The sequence below is a fragment of the Helicoverpa armigera genome, chromosome 1, assembly GCF_030705265.1.
Source record: "Helicoverpa armigera isolate CAAS_96S chromosome 1, ASM3070526v1, whole genome shotgun sequence".
Taxonomy (NCBI): Eukaryota; Metazoa; Arthropoda; class Insecta; order Lepidoptera; family Noctuidae; genus Helicoverpa; species Helicoverpa armigera.
The window spans coordinates 15,906,064-15,926,138 of NC_087120.1; the positions used below are offsets into that span (position 1 = coordinate 15,906,064).

General features: G+C 35.8%; 1 protein-coding gene across 1 annotated transcript; it reads right to left on the reverse strand.

Annotated features, from left to right (window-relative positions):
- Positions 1-18,807: 18,807 nt before the first annotated feature.
- LOC110372467 (dihydropteridine reductase) lies at positions 18,808-19,728 on the reverse strand. Its single transcript, XM_049852206.2, has one exon. It carries the CDS (start codon positions 19,644-19,646, stop codon positions 18,900-18,902), a length of 747 nt encoding a protein of 248 aa, XP_049708163.2. The 5' UTR covers positions 19,647-19,728; the 3' UTR covers positions 18,808-18,899.
- Between the last annotated feature and the right edge of the window lie 347 nt (positions 19,729-20,075).

Here is a 20,075-nt window from a genome sequence, read left to right on the forward strand (position 1 = left end):
ACTCACATATTTTTTCTCGAGAACATCACTGACTGTCCGGAATTTAGTCAAAATATTATTCACTTTTCTTGTGAATTGTTACTTTAGACTTCAGTCAAACTGGCTCAATATAATAACGCGGTTTCTCTCGAGTCCCGAGGGAACTAATTCCCGCATAGTAATAAAAAGTAGCGTATGTCCTTTCTCAAGGTCTAGACTATCTGTGCACCGAATTTCATTTCTATACGATCAATAGTTTGACGTAACAGACAGACAGAGTTACTTTGGCAATTATACTATTAATAAGGATTTTAGATAGAGTTACACCCTATACTATTGGTTAGGATTTCAGATTAAGCTACACCCTTACCACTCCAATATCCTATTGATTGATCAGCACTAAAGTTTGACCAATTAGCCAGGCTTTTCATTACAAGCCTCCTCAAGCTTAAAGTGGCTGTAACAGGACCTGCAGTCTGCTAACTTTTAGTCGGCCGATAGTTTGTTTGGGCTCATAAATCAGTACAGATACCGGCACGGATCTTGAGCGCTCGGCAGAAGAATGGGGATGGCTTTTCGCAGCAAAGAACCAATCCCCAGTGACGGCTACGACGCGATGCACTGCGGTCCAATCACCGCCTTACCCCGCCACCGCGCCTGACTTCATACCACAAAAGGAACCCAATAAATCACTTCTGAGCAGGTGAAGGTCAGAGCTTAAGATCCGTGCCTATGATTATATGAAGATGAATGGTATACGCACATTACGGAGATCAGGTATTTAGCCGGTATCAGACCGACTGTAAACTTTGATTAAAATTTTCTTTAAAAAAATTGCCCACCATGGGGTCAACTGTCGGCCGACTGTTTAGTCTGCATTCTGTAAGTAAAGTAAGTACTTCAAAACCTCGTTAAGTACGAATCATCAAAGGAATTTTGTATAGCAGAGCCTCCCGGTTTCGCTTGCCAAATACATAGACCATTCCTGAATTTTTAATTGACGATTAATTAAAATTCCACGTAAATAGGACAAGTGGTTCTCGAGTTGCGCTCTGATAGACGATACGATGTTTTGTAGTTGAAAAGGGTAGGAGGGTTAAAACCATTTTATCAATAGGTGTTTATTTGAATATCTTTCATTATTTGAAGGGAATATCTATGTATATGTAAAACTAGCTAATTCTAGCTAAAGCTAGCCTAATTTCTTTGTTACAAATAGCATTCAATTATATTATTACTTACATATATAAAAAAAGAAAAAATACATATTTTTGTTCAAACATGGGTTGTACAAACCAAACCCTTACATGTTTTGCCTGTATTTAGCAAAGATAGGTTAGACATAATATATTTCTTTTACATATCTTTTTCCTCTTCTTGTCCTATTCCCAAGTTATTTGGGGTCGGCGCAATAGTTTTATACTTCTCTGTCAGACGTTATACTAAGATCCACGTCCTACATTTCTTTTACTTATATATGTAGAGTAAAATATAGATAAAATCCACTACATAAAACCCATAAATTCATTGTCTAACATCACTTATAATGGCGTCTACTGGCGTCAAATTCGAGAGCGCAAACCAGGCCAAGGCTGGCCGATAAGCTAGTTTCAATGTATTATCGTGCGATTACAAGTACCTACAGTTGTCACTGTAAATGACGAATTTAGTGCCCTAAATATTATTTTGGATACGTTGGTTTGTTAGATAGATAGTAGTAGAAACATAGTTTTACGCACTCTATCTGCATCTCTTTCTATTCTAACTCTCTCATAACGAGCCAGCTGGAAGAGATTTCTAATGAAATAAGCTGTGCCTTTGTACTGTCTGTTCTATTTTTCTTCTTTTCTGTATTCTGTGTGTGTACATACACAGTTAAATAAAATAAATAAATAGTTTTGAAATAGGTACCGTGATGGCGCATTTCTTTTGTATATTTTTATTGTAATTATTAATCTAAAAACCATTATTTTGCATGCTCTTTGACAGCAAAGTATAGAGAATTTATGTATATTTTATTGTAACATCTATGTACTTACAAACTATGTTTACAAAGAAATAAATGATTTAATTTGATGCTGTAAAATAAAGGTATATTAAAGATTTGTAGAGAAAGAAAAATATGTAAATCGATTTAATATTGGAGAAAAAAGCAGAGAATTTTGAATCATAGTGAGTAGGTAATCATATCGAAAACAAATGAGTAACGCATAGATAGGCATAAAATATGAATACGTATTTATAGAAATGAATGTATTTTTCTGAATACAAATTATTTGTAATTTTGTTATTCTAGATTTTATACATCAAGCTAGAATTTTTCACGTTAGAACGTATTCAGAAAAAATAACACCATACTTTCTTGAACACTATTTGTAGTAAACACACAACATAATACATTATTTAAAGAGTGAATACACAGTCTACGAGAAAATTCGAGTTGGCGTCGACACCCTGAGAGTGACCTTCTAGAAATCAATAGTACATTCCGTAAGCCATCCGAACTTAAATAACCTTGAGAATTTCTTCTATACTGAGTATAATAATACGTATTACAGTATAAGGTGGTATAATGTCTAAAACGGCTTCAATGGGAGTATTGTGTATGTACATCATTCATTAGTAAAGATTACTTATTAAAATTATAGTTGTAGCCCAACAGTGGGATTTCCCTACTATTTAATGTATGTTACTATACTTATAAACCATTCTCTTTAATCACTCTATCTAATAAAAAAAAACTCATGAAAATTGGTTGCGTAGTTTTGTAGATTTAAGCGCACAAAGGGATAAAGGGATATATGGACAGAAAAAGCGACTTTGTTTTAAATTATGTAGTGATAATACCTAAAATCATATTTTGCTTATACAGTACAAAGTGCGTATAACTTTCAATTGTTTTCTTTGCACAAGGACAACTCGTAGTTAAAAATTTCAGATGTGCAAAATTTCTCTCACTATTGTAACCTAAACACATTACTATCTCCTTTATAGCACATTATATACAAGGTTTTCGGTACATATCACGTTATCTCCGATTTCCAATTTGCGTTCTCATACGTCAAAATGAGAGCTATTGATCAAATTTTAATTGATTTTTCATCGCACGTCAATCATTCACTGTCATGATATTAATGAACAATGAACAGAATTCTAGCGTTATTATCAGTACGGACCGGTTTCCATGTTAATTGCAATTATAACTAGTAAATTGGTTCAATGCTGCAACAATTTATCTACAATACAAATAGTGTCAACACCTAAAGGTACATTTGATACTTAATTAAGAACATAACCAACTCTTCATTCCTGCCGTGCTCTACTGACAAAAAACAACTATGTCATGCGTCTTACCAAATCCTTATTCCCTCGCAATAAGGTCTAAAATCCCTTCGTTGGAAATGTTAGTTGAGAATAGCCCGTTTAGTGACGATTGGGTAGTAAATTGGGCCTGATTGAAACGCTCCAGATTTCAACAGCTAGGTACGTAGATGTGGCGTGTGGCAGTACATAGGACCGACTGTCTAGAACGATCTAATACTGCGTGCCCCGGTGATTACCGACCGTCACGTGTAACGGAACGCCTCGACAAAGATCCATTTGGTCTAGCACGGAAAATTTCGCACCACTATTTCTGTTACTGGTCGTTAAAATTGTCATAATGATAACTGAAAGAAAAATACTCTTTTAAAGACAGTTAAAATTAAATGACGGAGCGGAAAAGCGAAGTTTTAAAATAATATACTTTATAAATAGAAGACGGATGGCTTTCAGAGGAAATGTGAAGTTATTTTTCCGTCGCGTTTCGAGAAAAGTTCAATTTTCAACTAATTGGATGATATACTGCGGGAATGCTTCCTGTCTTATTGCAGAGAAATGTTATTTTATTTTACTTATTTCGTGTCTAATTAAGGACTTTAGACTAAAACATACCTAAGCATAACATAAAATGAGGTAGGTTAGGTACACAAAGTAAACGACGTATATTAAACATCTCATTAACCTCGTGTATTTTTATAGAATGTAACAGTTGAACTCCATTCAAATAAGCAGTAATCCTCACCCATACTGTACATACACTTACTCACCAAAAGTATAGAATGGATTTAAATAAAATATTTTAAACAGACAGTCTAGAACCTGAGAAATGATATAATATAGACTACATTTTATCCAAGTATGAGAAGTAATTTTCCTGGGACACTCGTCAAACTGCTAGTAATACATAAAGAGTATAAAATACACTAGAATATTTAAATATTGCCTTCATATAGATGCCAATCCAATGTCCAGTTGTTGCAAGGACAAATGATCTAACTGTGTACACTGTACATTGCTGTCATTAACTATAACCAACTGCACACAGATGTACTACAGAATATAACATCATAATATATAAATAAATTATGTAAAAGGATTTAAAGAATTTTATAGAATAGCAATTGTTTTTTGTACGTATTGCACTAGGAAAGTAACGTATAGGTAGCATGGAGAAATTTGAATCGATCGAGAGATCAAATTGTATATGAAGGATGAAAATTCATCCTAATAATAAAATTAAAAATGCGATAGTTTCTAAGGATATTTAAATATGTATGTGTATGTTTGGTATGTAAATATGTTTGTGTATGTTTGTTACTCTTTCATGCTAAAACTGCAGGATGATTTTTAATAGAGACAGTAATATAGCTTATAAGCCAGAATAAAATATAGGCTCCCGTTCATCCATGAATCAGAAGTATTTTCACACACAGATTCTATCTAAGCAGCTAACTTAATACCCTTAAAATACATAGGAAATTACTAATAAAGGTATTACTAATAAACCGCTTATAGAGTACATAAAATAAAAGCAATTTAGATAATAATCAACTGTTAACGAACACCATCGTATCATGATTCGGTATCTGACAGATAGGTACCTACCTGTAAGTAGGTCAAAATTATTTTACTAGATAGGTACACAACAGAGTAAGCGTTGTAGAGTAAATTATGTAGGTACTGGTAACATTGCCAGAAAACTTGGCTTTTTTGGAAAAAAGGACAGAAATGGCGCTATTATTTGAGGTAAAGTCTGAAGCCTAGACTTAAATGGTGTTAATAAAATATATCCCTGCGTAAGCGATTTGAAACATTCTTCATTGGTGCTCCGCTCCTTTTAGTATTAGCGTGATAATATATATATAGCCTACAGCCTTCCTCGATAAATGGGCTATCTTAACACTGAAAGAGTTTTTCAAATCGAATCAGTAGTTAATGAGATTAGCGCGTTCAAGCAAACAATCAAACAAATTCTTCAGGTGTATAATATTAGTGTAGATGTTTCAGTGTGGATAGCCCAATATTCAAGCAGTGTTCGCTCATGAATGTCCAAAATTAGTAAAATATACTTTTTAATTTACAAATCTACTAACTTACTATGGACCTGTGTCGGTGTTACTGTGTGCTTGAACTGATATAAATATATTCATTAATCTTATGCGTATATAAATATATTCATAAAAATGCGTGGACATAGGTACACTACAGTAAATTCCTTTGTGTTAATTACGTACTAAAATGTTATCTTATTACGCTTCCTTGCTTAGCTAGATTCACTTAATATGTTATCAGGAATGATAACCGCCAGCGACCCACAATGAGGGTCACCTAATAATATTATTACGTACCCTATTTCGATTATCTTCTATAATACATAAAACTTTGTAGCTTCTCTATTGAAATTGTATGAAACTGAATCTCCCTCTTTCCTTCGTGGTTTAAAGTTATCACCATCTTAAATAAAGGTCCAAGATAAGTGTATAGTTTAAATATTTTATCTACACAAAATCTTATTAAATTCGCTTAGCTGTTTTTCACGAAAACTGAATCAAACCAAGTACTTATTTTTTACAAAACGCAAGTGCCTTTTCTAACCAGATGATCTAAAAAAAACCTTTTCAAAACTAGTTCTATATCGTTAAAACATTTTCCGTTGGTTTAAATATATTTTAAATACTTAGGTATGTAAAGAATCGTCATTGATATTTTTTCATTCCACGTCATTGCCAAATGAATCACGGCTCTACGTACTAAATTCATTCTAGTCCAACATTGCATGACGAATTGATCATAAATATATTACAGAATGTTACGCGAACGAAAAAAAATTGTTACTCATATAATATTCTGAACAAGAATGATTATATTTGGGCAGTGTATCTAACTACCGGTTCCTCTTAGCAACTGCTTGCTTAATATGAAGCAACTTGTTCACGTCGGTATATCTATGAGATACTGCTAAGAGGAGCCCAAATGTGGACGGTGGAATCTAACTCGCAAAAACGATGTATAAAAAATATTGACAAGCGCGATCTGCGGGTTATCGATCGTTCCGTACACTCGCGTAATTAAATGCCGAGTTTTATTTCAGTTGGAATGACTACTGTAGAGTTATTTTCGCATCAAATAACTCTGAACGTATTTGCAACTGAAAATTCAAATACATTTTAATCGAGTAACAAAGTAAATTGAACCCTTGGGAAGGAAAGGTCACTTTTTCCGCACAAATATAAATACACATAAAATAATTCCCTAAGGACATGAGAGAACGAACTGTAAGCCGCTTGTACTTAAATAAAGAAGAATTGTGAATATTAAAATGAATCCACAATCTATTCGAATATAGTACATTGAACGGAACAGGTATTCTATCGAGTATATTAGAAAATATAAGAAGTATTTTCTGCTCGTACACGTAGCTCGGGGGATTTATTCCGCCGCGAAAAAGTTAAAAAAACTTTAAGCCGGCTAAAGTCGAAGTCGAAGTCTCGCCGCGTGAGGAAAGGTAAATGTTATCTATTGATAGAATTCCTATTTTATTTTGCATTTACTTTACTTCGAAACTTGGGGGCTTAATCTGACGTTTGAAAACTCGACGCAATGAAGTACTTTCGTAAAACAGTATTTTTCTTGGAAAGAGTTTCTGAAGTCGCTTTTAACTTTAAAAGGAAACCATATTTTTATAATAACAGTATTTTTTTCTACAACTTCATGCTAATTTATTCTGGTGATCAATTAAATTATATTTTGGCTATCATCAAATTCCATGGTAGCCGACCCCTACATTGTTGGGAAAATGCTCGGAAGATGACGGTAACATTTTTTTTTTCCACAACTTTATTCTAATAAATATGTCTTTACTCGCGATTTCATCCGCGTCTCGACATGACTGATTTCCGTAGCCGGATGGTGACAAAGACTATCCTATGTCGTTCTGTCTCTCCTCTAATTTTCAGCTTTAACGGTTCGGCCATTCTTGAGTTAACAAACTTGTGAGTAACACGACTTACTTTTATATAAGTATATAGATAGTTTAACGTATATTTTGGGTTCAAAAATTTCTATAGGTAACCCTAAAATGCAGCGTGCTAGTTCGTCGATAGAATGCGCGGGCTCGGCTTGCTGACATCAGCCGTATTACGTCATTGCAAGCATGTGTGCGACTTCATAGTATAATTACCCACAGGGTTATATTCTGATAAATTATGGAGAACACGCGGCCAAACGAAGGTCTCAGTGACGTCAGTCGAGTTAAATAAACTTCCTGATACATTATAATGGTTTCTAAGCTCTTTATAACTGTAGTTGGGCAGTATTTGGACAAGTACTGCTGTGTTGGCGTCGCTATAAATATATTGCACGTGTTGCGTAAGAGGTGGGAAATATCCGGACTTTATATATATTTTTTCTTAGTATTTGGTTGGTACCAAGTATAATATTGAAAAGGAAAATAGTGAAGCAGCTACCGAACACAACATTATACATATATACACATGTAGCCTATGTAGGTCTGTACGTCACATTCAAACACACACACTTTAGTAGGTGTACTTAATATCCCGTTTCCGAAAATTCTCATACAAAAGAACCAAAAATTACAGAGTATAAGCCACACGGCTGAAAGTAAATAAAAACAAAACTAATATTCGTCTAAAAATAACCTGAAACAATTAAAATTTCGTGGTGAATAATTAGTATTTTAGTTTATAAATTACCGCTACTCTACGGACGTACAAAACAAGTTTTTAAATTAAATAATTTTGAGTAGGTACCAAGCGTTAACAATATTACTCTTAGTGGCAAATAATTTGGGTACCTATAATCTGTTGGAAGAAAAATCAATTTTTAATTAAGTGAAAGGTTTCTGCAGAAAAATAAACAGTTGAAGTGTAGCATGATGGAGAACATGCAATGTCCATCAGATGGTTAAAAAAAAAAGGAACGACTCGTAACGAACCATCGTGGGCGCCATTTTCTTTGTCTTATTTTCCTATCGCAGAAATGAGCAGTGGATTGCTTCGCCCGTTTCCCTTTACTTCTCTCATTTTCTACGGTTTAATTAACATTCGGAAAATGCTGTGTCTACTGAAATGGTTTGTTTAGTACATTCCTTTTGAAAGTACCTACTTTTAATCAAGTACTAATACGACTAAAATATCATCTCTGTTTTACGATACGATACGATTTTGATATAGGTAAGATATGCATGTAAAAAATGTTGTAACCAAAAACTGTTTTAGCTTGTTAATTTATTTCGATCGTTAAATAGTATAAGTACATAAGTGGCGCAATCTAGCGGAGTGAAGTGGCAACTAGCCCAAGGTTGCTAAACTTCACAAGAGAGGCCCACGGCGCCGCTTGTCCTCGTTTCTACCAATCTACCATTAACACCACGCTCGGAACTCGACGGATCGTGTGTTCATTCTAATATCTTGTCAATTGATGTAATAAATATTTCTAAATAAATATACAATGATGATAAATGGATGGTTCGATTTTTGTGACTTGAAGTGTAAAAAATGTTATGTAGATACCTGGAGAGGTAAATAGTTATTTTAAATATTACATAATGTCTATATTTATTTAGATTTTTGATGGTTAACAGGATTGTTGGAAATGCAAATACTTATTGTATCTCACATTGGTATTTTATGAAAATTATCGTTCATACTAGCGTGCGCCAAAAGTAGCCTATCTGACTCACTCAAGATTTATTAAAAATTAAGTTTAATAATTTTAGAGGCTCAAAAAGTATATATCCTTTACCTAATAAAAATAAAATTTCCAACTTGAGTCGATTTGCTTTAGTTTGTCTGTGAAGGACTATTCACAGACAAACTAAAACAAATCGACTCAAGTTGGAAATTTTATTTTTATTAATCGCTTTGTTTAAATAGCATTAAATAAAATACAATATTAAAACTTTTACAATAAGAAAGTTACAAGTTTTTTGAGCAACCGTACAAAATGGCAAGACGGAAAGTTTATTTTTGTACAAAAGAGTGCCGAGCCATGTTTTCTTGAACTCATTAAAATTGTTGTTATTTTCAGACTTCAGACTCTTTGTTTCAGACGCAGGTAAGACTTACCACAGACATCTACATTATTATATCTACGGTAAGTAAGTACATTAACTGGGTTACCGCATTGCTTTGCTCATAACTTAATACAAAAGGAATAAATTAATCTATAGGTATTTCTAAACTAATATAATAAAGAAGAAACATTTTTTTGTTTGTACCTAAAAAGCTCCGAAACTACAGAACCGATTTGAAAATTTCTTTCACAATTGGAAAGCTACACTTTTCCCAAATAACATAGGCTACATTTTATCCCGGTACAGGCAGTAGAACCCACGGGACGCGGGTGAAACCGCTCTCAGAAGCTAGTACTCAATAAAACAAAATTAAACAGCTACCTGTCCACAGAAAACCGAAATCTATAATTCATAAAGCACCGTATAAACTTGTGCGGCTAACCATATTCCACTGGTCACTCTACCAAATGAGATACAAATTTTATTGACAAATTTACCCGGCTCACCGATCGATGACCTGATTCGGAGGCGCGATACTAGCAAATTATACACGGACCGTCTTATATGAGGCGTGACGGATCCGACACGGGGTGGGTACGGAACGTTGATGTGCCAAATTTTGAAAGGTTTTTTTTTTTCAAAATATTTTGCTTTTTTTATTTTTTTATGTACAATAGCTCTCGTTTGAAAGCGAGAAAGTGGCTCTGGCCTTTTAAAAAATACGTTGATACGACGAAAATAGTTCCTACATAATTAAACAGCCCAAAGCACCCTTTAAAAAAATGACACACTGAAAAGTCGCCTTTCATTAAAAAAAAATAAGTTTTATTTTACCCAACCAAACTGGGATATCAAACAAAAATTATTTCGACTTACAAATACACAGTAAAAGTCGTAAGATTTAAAACACAGTCTGTTTAGCATCTAGTTTTAGAATCAAATGCATTTAGAATCTCCAGCATCACATTTGAGGCAACCTGTGAATTTTAGAAAGGCCTAGATAGCTATTTTGCATGTTATACCGAGTTCTATCATTTGTACATATGGAAGAATCTAGATTTGGGGCATTCATGATATTAACATTATTGTGTTACTGTTACTGTTACAGCCTTTTTATCGTCACACTGCTGGGCACAGACCTCACATGGAGAAAGATTGAGCATTAATCACCACACTTGCTCAATGCGGGTTGGTGATTTCAGACTATATAAGTCTAGGTTTCCTCAAGATTGTGTGATTTCCTCATTATTGTGTGCAAACTGTAAATAGTGGTTATTACTTTTGTGTAAAAAAATAACTTTCAAGGCTTCATTATCTTCTGCCATCATGATTTTTTTCAAGTTTCTTCCTGAGGTAACTGGTTTCAGAACCAGATAAAAAGAAGTGCTGATATTTATACATACTTATAAGCTGTATTATTGCAAAGTTTCATCCAAATCCATTAGGAAGTTTTTGCGTAAAAGATGAACAAACATCCGTCTACCCCTGCATAGATTCTCACAAACTGTAGCATTTATGATATTAGTAGGATAATCTAAAATGCTAACACGGTCAATCGAAATATTTCGCCGAAGGACATATCCGCCATCTTTCAAGGAATATGACGTCATCACCATGCATGGTACCTACTCCGTCATCGATTAACAGGAATGCTTTGAGGATAAAACTTATAAAACGCATCTTATAACCTGTTAGGCTGCGTTCAAACCAAACTGACTGTCAGCCGCCGAATGTCAGAGTCTATGCAAAGCAAAACCGAACAGAGTTGGTAAAAGGTTTGGCAGATGATGTTAAATTAACAGGCAGATTCTGGAATTTAATTATGAGTTTCTTCTGTGATAATATGATAAGCCATAACACGCTTTCGATAAAAAATTGGGAGAATTATGACAGAGACTGCCCCGTACCATAGCCCCTTACCCCAGCACTCGGATACTAAATAGGTATGTATACCTAAGCTAAAGTTAAGGAATGTTTCAAGTGGAAGAACCTAAGCAGATTCATTTCTGAATAATAATTTAGACAAGTGTTAAAATTATGATACAGTCTATTAGGAAGGTTATTAGATAATAATTTATTGTTCTAAGAATCCTTACTATTTTTCCTATTTTGGAACAAAAACCATAAATTTTCGTATTATTTGTTTTACTAATTAAACATGAAATTGAAATAACTGCGGACGATAACGATAGTAACGTACTTTTATATTATTTCATAATTATGTTTCGGCTAAAGTTAATTTACGATATTGTTATATTATTTCTGTATTTCTATACAGGCTGTTGTTATTCAGCACTTACATATAGGCTTTGAAAAAGATTGCAAAAGGTTTTTGAAACCTACTTTAAATCAAATACTTTAAAAATCATCTATGGAAGACTTACAGCTATTCAAAAACTTAACAATAGAAAGAAGTTATAGTCGACAGAGAGTCAATTAGAAGTCCTCGCTTATAATATCAGCCTAGAAATAACGTGAATTGTAGTATAAAATCGGATATTTCCTATTTTAACAGCAGACACAAAATCGTACCCGCATGCAACCCGCTGAGGCTAAGGCATCGTTCACACCAAACGTATTGTCCGCCGCTGACTGTGAGCGCGCGTTACGCAGTTTATTGCTTTTCCATATATATTGAAATTGTCGTTCACACCGAACCGACTATACGCTGTTACGTCGTCTGTTGTAGCTGACTCTCAGTAGCCGATTATTTTACTACGCGACAATGCACGGCGGACGCGGATTGGCTACGCGGACGCAGTTGCCGAATAGCGCCGCTCCGCCGCGTACGCACCGCCGCTCCGCCGCGCAGTGATGCCAGAGCTCTTTTATGTGTAGAATAGTCGGCCGCTCAGCGTACGCATCTAGTGTGAACCTACACGAGCGTATTCTTTTGTTCACACATGTAGCGCATCGTACGCTATAGCCTATTGTCGGCTTGGTGAGTACGCGTACTGCAGATTGAGTCGACGTTCACACTGAGGCCGACTGTGAGTATACTCACAGTCAGCGGCGGACAATACGTTTGGTGTGAACAATCCCCTGACACTCTCTCACTTTGCACCCACAGCAGCGTCCATCCGATGATTTTCCACCATAAAAATATCTGAACCGTATCATCATCAGCCTTTTTTTAATCGTCTCACTGCTGAGCGTAGGTCTCCTCACACAGAGAAGCACTGAGAGTTGATCACCACGCTTGCTCAGTGCGGGTTGGTGATTTCAAACTATAGGGTGCTTACGTAAAGAAACAGGTTACCGGTACAGACAAACCTGTACGGGTCGGTACCGATCAGTGCAGGTATAATATTCTAAAGAAACAGGTAAACAGGTAACCTGTTTCTTTATAAGTGAGTCAGTAGGATTGTATTGAAATATTATACCTGCACTGATCGGTACCTACCCGTACAGGTTTGTCTGTACCGGCAACCTGTTTCTTTATGTAAGCACCCTTAGTCTTACTTTATTTACATAAAACAAAATGGCGACTAAGTTCCGATGTCAAAAAGCCTACACCATGTAGCAACATTATCATGCGTGTGCTGGTTATTTGTCCACCTGCTCTGCACCTTACGAAACTCGACGTAAAATAATGAATTAATGACCATTATCACTGGCTGCGCTTACTAACAGGTGTTAGTAGCCTTGTACTTTTAGCTAAAAACCTTAGGTTGGTAACTTCAAATCGTACTTAATATTATAATGAGAAAGTCCATTTGCTTGCTACGCTTACACTCAAAAACTACTTAACTGATCATCATGAAACTTTGTACACATATTCTTGGTGGTACTAGAATGAACATAGGATACTTTTATCAACACATCACATGGGGGTAGCCGGGCAGAAGCTAGTTAGGTTAAAAATCTCTGTTTTTATAGCTGTGTTCAAACCAAACTGACTGTGAGCTGCCGACTGTGAGCGAGCGTTACGCAGTTTATTGTATTTCCATACATACGACGATACGTTGTTCATTACGCTATGCATAGACGCTGATATTCGGCGGCTGACAGTCAGTTTTGTTTGGCCACAGCCTTAAGTTGGCCTTAAAATTATAATAGGTTAAAATCTCTATCTGTTTCCAGGTACGTTTTGAATACTAGCTACCGAATGCAACTGCCGCATGCCGACCGCACATGCCGTCACTGCATGAAATCGAACGCAGCTGTACTATTAGGCCTGGCGCTCATTATCGGTATCGAAGAGGAAAAGGATCTTTCGGCATTAGTTACTACGATCATAATATCGTGGCAATTTCAATTTTTTTGTCATAAAGTAAATGTTTTAGGTAATAAAAAGCATTATAAGTACATTTACTTCATGGCAATAAAGTCATTTTTCCATGATACATGATCGTATTAACAAATGCCGAAAGATCCGTTTCCTTGCCGATGCCGATAATGAGCGCCGGGCCTTACTATGTATGATCGCAGAAAGAAAGAAGAAAGAAAAACCATTTATTTAACACACAACACGAAGCGGCAACAGCACGTGCAGTTGCCCTCAGATATGGACCGATTTCATGCAGTGGCTGCAAGTGCAGTCGGCAGTAGCAGTCGGCAGCTAGTATTCAAAACACACATCTTTACAGCTAATTGATGAATTTGATTAAAACATTTTTTTTGTAAATATTGGAAATTACTACTTGGCACGAATTTCTTTTCTAAAATCACTTGAAGAAATACTCTTATTACAAGTCAAAACAACTACGCAGTTAGCAGTAATAAGTACTTCATAACAATACTTGAATAAAATCAAGAGATATTTTTATTATCATAAAGCCCTCTTTTGCTTGTACAGGAAAATCAAGTTCATGTTTTTTTTTTTTTTGTAACTCGGCACGTGTTTTTTCAACCTTTGAAGTTGTGAAGGGTGGTTGCCATAATCCGATTAGCCGATTTAAAGGTTAATATTTGTGGTACAAAGGATCAAGGGCTAACTTTTAACTTAAAGCAAACATATTAATGTAATAGAGAATAAATTTATCCACAAAGTACAGTGGTGGCCTAGTTAAAAACCCAATCTTTCAAATATGAGGGCGTGGCTTCGATTCCAGGTCAGGCAAGTACCAATGCAACCTGTCTATTGTATGTACTTTCTAAGTACATATATCTTGGACACCAATGACTATGTTTCGGAAGGAACGTTAAACTGTAGGTCCCGGCTGTCATTGAACATCCTTGGCAATGGTTACGGGTAGTCAGAAGCCAGTAAATCTGACACCAGTCTAACCAAGGGGTATTGGGTTGCCCGGGTTGGTTGAGGAGGGCAGATAGGCAGTCGCTTCTTGTAAAACACTCAGCCGCATCCGATTAGACTGGTAGCCGACTCCAACATAATTGGGAAAAGGCTTGAGATATGAAACATATATAAATGTATCCTCTTATCTACGAAGGTGAAGAATTTCTTTGTGGGAGCTACTTAAGCTGTTTAAGTGTTGGCGGTTTTATTAATTAGCTTTTTAATTAAGTAATATGCCTTAATGATATTAAATGAAGAGGGGAGTAAACAGAAAGTATAAACGAGCATCTCTCAAGTCGTGGGCAAACGAAGCAGCTAGTACTTAAAGTATCTTACTAATATTTTAAATGCAAAAGTCGGTTTGTTTGTTTGTTATGCTTTCAGAATAAAATTGCTGGACTGATTCTAAGGAAGCAGACGAAGTAAAATTATCTTAAGAACTATCTTGAGTATGGTCATATACTGCAAACTAATTAAGAGAGTGGAGTAATATATTTTTTGTTACTTTTTCGGCACCAAACTTTAATACCGATCGGTGTTGAAATGGGAATACCTCTAGAATTGGTGTTTAAAATGTTGGTCCGGAATGGGAAAACTTCTTTCCTTTGATAAGTTTTTACATAGGTAGATGTAGTAAGTCTTCTATAGTGTATTAAATAAATAAATTAGTACCTACTTAGTAAACCAAAGTCATGAATACAATCTAATAAAACTAAACTGAAAAACGATACAACAACGAATTGATTCTTAAGTAAATAATAACTATAGAAGTAAGTAAATAAATAACTATTAAACAGAAGGTACTGAAGTAATAAACAACTAAGAAGTATTAAAGTATAATAGCAGGTTTTATCACAGTTTCCTACCTGTTGGAACTCTTTTGTATCTAAGTAAAGTTTTTAACACAAAACTGACAACTTGGACAGAATATTAAGTTAGTTTTAAGTCTCAAATTACTCTTTTTCTATGTAAAGTTTGTTTGACAGCGAAAAGCCAGCAACAGAAAGAGTTTTATAATTAATATTGATTTTTACACAATATTTATAACTTGGCTGGGGCACTGCCATGCCCCCAGATACGACCTCGATGGCGCAATGATTACCAAACTGGACTGCCGAACCTTAAGTCCCGGGTTCAATTCCTGGTTCGGTTGACATTTGTGTGATGAACATGCTTGTTGGCCGTGGTCTAGGTGTTTTAATATACACTTATAATATTTAGTTATCAGTTGTGTTAGCACCTGATGTGAAAAATGTGGCTAATGTGGCAACGTGGCTAAGTCAAATCCGTGTGGTTCATGTAAAACACTGGTACCCAGCTGCCTCCGGTTAGACTGAAACCCCAACATAGTTGGGAAAAGGCTAGGCAGATGATGATAATGTTCATTCAATGTGTGTTTTGTAAAAATCCCGACAAAACAGAACATTCCTTATAACAAGTTGTTTTTCTCAAAGTCAATTATTGTTTTTCAGTTTTAGTACACTCGTTATTTTTCTTATATTAATACGAAGCAACAATCTGTAAGTCCTCTTCCTCTCATTATTTTATTATTTGCTTTCACCCACGGCTTTGCCTGCGTCCCACGGCAGTTATTTTCCGAAAACGTTAAAAATAGTCTACATATTATTGGGATATAACTATATAAGCTATACTAGCCGTTTTCCCGCAGTTTTACCCGCGTCCCGTGGTAACTACTGCCCGTACCGGGATAAAATATAGCCTATGTTACTCGTGGATAATGTAGCTTTCGAATGGTGAAAGAATTTTAAAAACGGTCCAGTAGTTTTTGAGCCTATTCGTTACAACCAAACAAACAAAGTTTTCCTCTTTATAATGTTAGTATAGATTACCTACTGCCAGCCATCATCAAAATCCTTCTAGAAGTCACTCATCCATGCACACTTTTCTGCATTAACACCTGTTATTAGTAACTTTATTATAAAGGATTTCTTCGCAATACCTCATAAGTTTTAATAAGGCAGTTACTAAGGATGTTTGTAAAACAATCGCGCATTGAAATAGCAACAATAGTGTTTCTATCCGATTGGCTGCACAATGATATCTTTGGTACAACAGTGCTTGGTTGCAACGTTTCTATCAATCCATTCACTTACTGCAATATTGTTTATAGTTTGTGGTGTATTTTCATGAAATATGTAGTTTTTTTAAGGCGCCTTACGAATAACTCACTGTCACTATTAAAGGTAATAATACACTGACTAGCCGATTCCCTGCGACTTCACATGCGTCCCGTGGGAACTACTGCCCGTACCGGGTTAAAATATAACCTATGTTATTTGGGAACAGTTTAGCTTTCTAACAGTGAAAGAACTTTTCAAATCGGTTCTATAGTTTGTGAGCCTTTTGCACAAACAAAAATATGTTTCCTCTTTATTATTTTAGCATAGATAACATGCCATTCTATCAAGAATCCAATACTGTATTTACCTACCTAAATATAGTCTGAACTTAATATCTTATGTCTCATATTTTCTAGGAATTTTAATAAACAGTAGCTATAAGAATATAAACTTAGACATTCCACATTACGGAAAGAATTGAGAGACTTTGTCAACATGTTTTGCATGTCTGCGATTTTGCTATTTATTTTGATCAGGCGTTGAAATCAAAGTGTGTATTTTCTTAACTCATTTCAGATTTCATGACAAAACTACTGAACCGATTTAATGAATCTTGGGACATGACATACTAGAGTCTGAGAAGGCACAGACTAATTTTAAGCTGACGAAGTAGTGACCTTAGTAATAAGAAGCGGGTATGACTTATCTGACTGTGAGCTAACACCTTTTATGTCTGCATAGACATCAAGATAAAATGCTCGAAGACGATTATTAAAGGATCTTGACAAGCTAAGGTACTGTAAATGAAGACGCGAACTTTATAAAAATATTACTTACATTATAAATAATATTGCTCATTTATTTAAGTTCACGTTACAGCAAGCTTCTAACCAAAAGTCTAACGCTCTAAGGTTAAAGGGTAAAGCTACAACAAACTACATGCAACGTTCCCTCGAAGCGAGAAATCCCGCACGTCATAATATTATTGTATTATGCAGTTTGCCTTCCCAGTTTGCCCTCCCAGTTTGCGTTCTCAGTTAGTGAGATTGGCGTGCAGTCAGTAACAACATTAAGGCCACGTCTCGCCTGTGTAGGTAATTTCGTTAAACATTAGTTTGCAATAGGTCGACGGATAACTTTGATAATAATTATTATAACATGTAACATCTAGATGCAAACTGATGCTGGATTCTGGAATTTTAATTGATGTAACAACATTTTGTGTCATCTTGTTTACCTGATATGTAAAGACGTTTTTTCTAACTGCTGTTGCGTTTTGGAAAAAAATATAGTCCGTTTATCGAAGAAGGCTTAAGCCACTTTTTATTTCCGTGGCCCATGTAAAAATTTTATATTGTTTATGTCTTCTTGTACGTACATATCTACTCGTTTTAGTAAGTCTTGAGAACAGAGTAAAAATGTTATTGTGTTTCTTATAACTATTCTTACAATTTTCATCAAATTTCTACTTAAATCAAAAATCCCAACGAAAATATACCGACAACTGCAAGTCTTTCTCCTCTTGCAATAAACCTTGTTACATTATTATACTGCTAAACCAATTACATTTCTTACAACGTCAAAACGCTGCAAAGCTGACAAAAATATTTCAGTCACGTAATTTCTACGTTAAAAGAAATGGTTACCACGTTAAAGCTCATCTGTTTTCTCTTTTGTACTTACTGAATTTCTCATATGAAAGAGAGGGAGGTTCTCACAGAAAGTCTTTCGCGTAACTTTTGGTAAAGCCGATGCTATGTAGGGAGAATTAGACAGTAATTGCCAATTGCTGCAAATCATTTTCATCTCTAATAAGTGTTCATTAGTTTATAGGAATGAACATGTGGTAAATTATTTGATTTTGATTCATACTACTTAAGTTAGGAAAGTTGTATCTATATCTTACGGTGATAACGTAGGAAAAATGGACACTGTGCTAGTAAGTTGTCATCAGCTGCCTAGCTTTTTCCCACCATGTTGGGATCCGCTTCCAATCTTACCGAATGCAGCTGATTGCTAGTATTTCCTGTGCAGGCACTGACTATCTGATCTCCTCACCTCAATTACGTGGGCAACCCGATACGCCTTTGTTAGACTAGTTGTTAAAACTCTGGCTTCCAACTAGCACACGAAAATTATACCATGATAGATCAGAAACTGAATTATGTATTTATAATTGCAAAACAGCAACTTTTTATAAATAAACAGTACAAAAATGCCTTGCGTCCCGTATTTTCTCTATTTACGTTTCTGTTAAAACATCTCGCTTTCTGAGTTCTTCTGTCTCTGAGAGTATTACCTGGGTATCGCAATCTTCTGTAATAAGTGCGACCAGGCTCCCACTCGCCGGCCGTTCCTGACCAGTGATCCATTTTTCCAGCAGTTGAGCAACGAACGACAGCGGGGTCCATGACGTGAAGTCAGCTTTAGGCATCAATTTCCTGTTCATTGGTGTATCTAAGGCCAAGGGAAGTAGTGCTACAGCCACTGCATTCGCAGGCAGACCGGAATTCTCAGCTCCGAGAGACTTAGTGAGTTGGTGGACAGCTGCTTTAGCCATGCCGTAGCCGATCATCTCTGGGGTGCCTTTCAAAGCGGGTATAGCTCCCGTCAAAGCAAGCAGTCCTCCCGGACAGAGGTGTTTGGTTGCCACTGAAGCAGCGATGGCAGAAGGCCAGACCGACCGGCGCCACATCACGTCTGATTTCTTGCTGAAGTTATCACAGAGGTTGCCTCCAGTCCAGCCGCCGGCGACACATATAACAGCGTCTAATTTGTTATCTTGCAGCCCCGTGTTTAATAACGTCATGACGTGCTCTTCCTGCTGCGTCCACGATGCATCTGAAGGTACTGTGATGTTGAAATCAGCCGAGGGATTCGCCTTTAGGTCAATATTTGCGATCCACCAATTGGCTGCTCTGAAATAGTTGACGCACGCGGATCCCAGGGCGCCGCGGCCTCCGTAGACGGCTATTCTACCACTGGACATATTGTAGTTATAAAAGAAATTCTAATACAGTAATATTGTAAATTAATACGAGATTTGGATCAAAGTCTATTTTTGACGCTGTCAGTATAATATTCGTTAGACTTTTTAGACAGATTTCCGGTTGCCATGATTATACTCTTTATTCAAAAAGTTTTTATTACTTTCTGACTTGTCAATGGTTCGGGTTTGGTGGCTGCCCACATAAAATAAATTAATAATTATATCTTTAGAAACCACCACGGCAGAAATCTTGTACAAAGTAACTTCGCCTTCCAAGACGGTTTAATAGTTATTTGTTATACAAGAGTGCAAAGTTGCTTTTTAACCGCGGGCTCAATTTTGATGACCGAGCAAGCGAAGGATTCTAAAATTGAAACACGAGCGTAGCGAGTGTTTCAATAATTAGAATCCTGAGCGATAGCGAGGGAA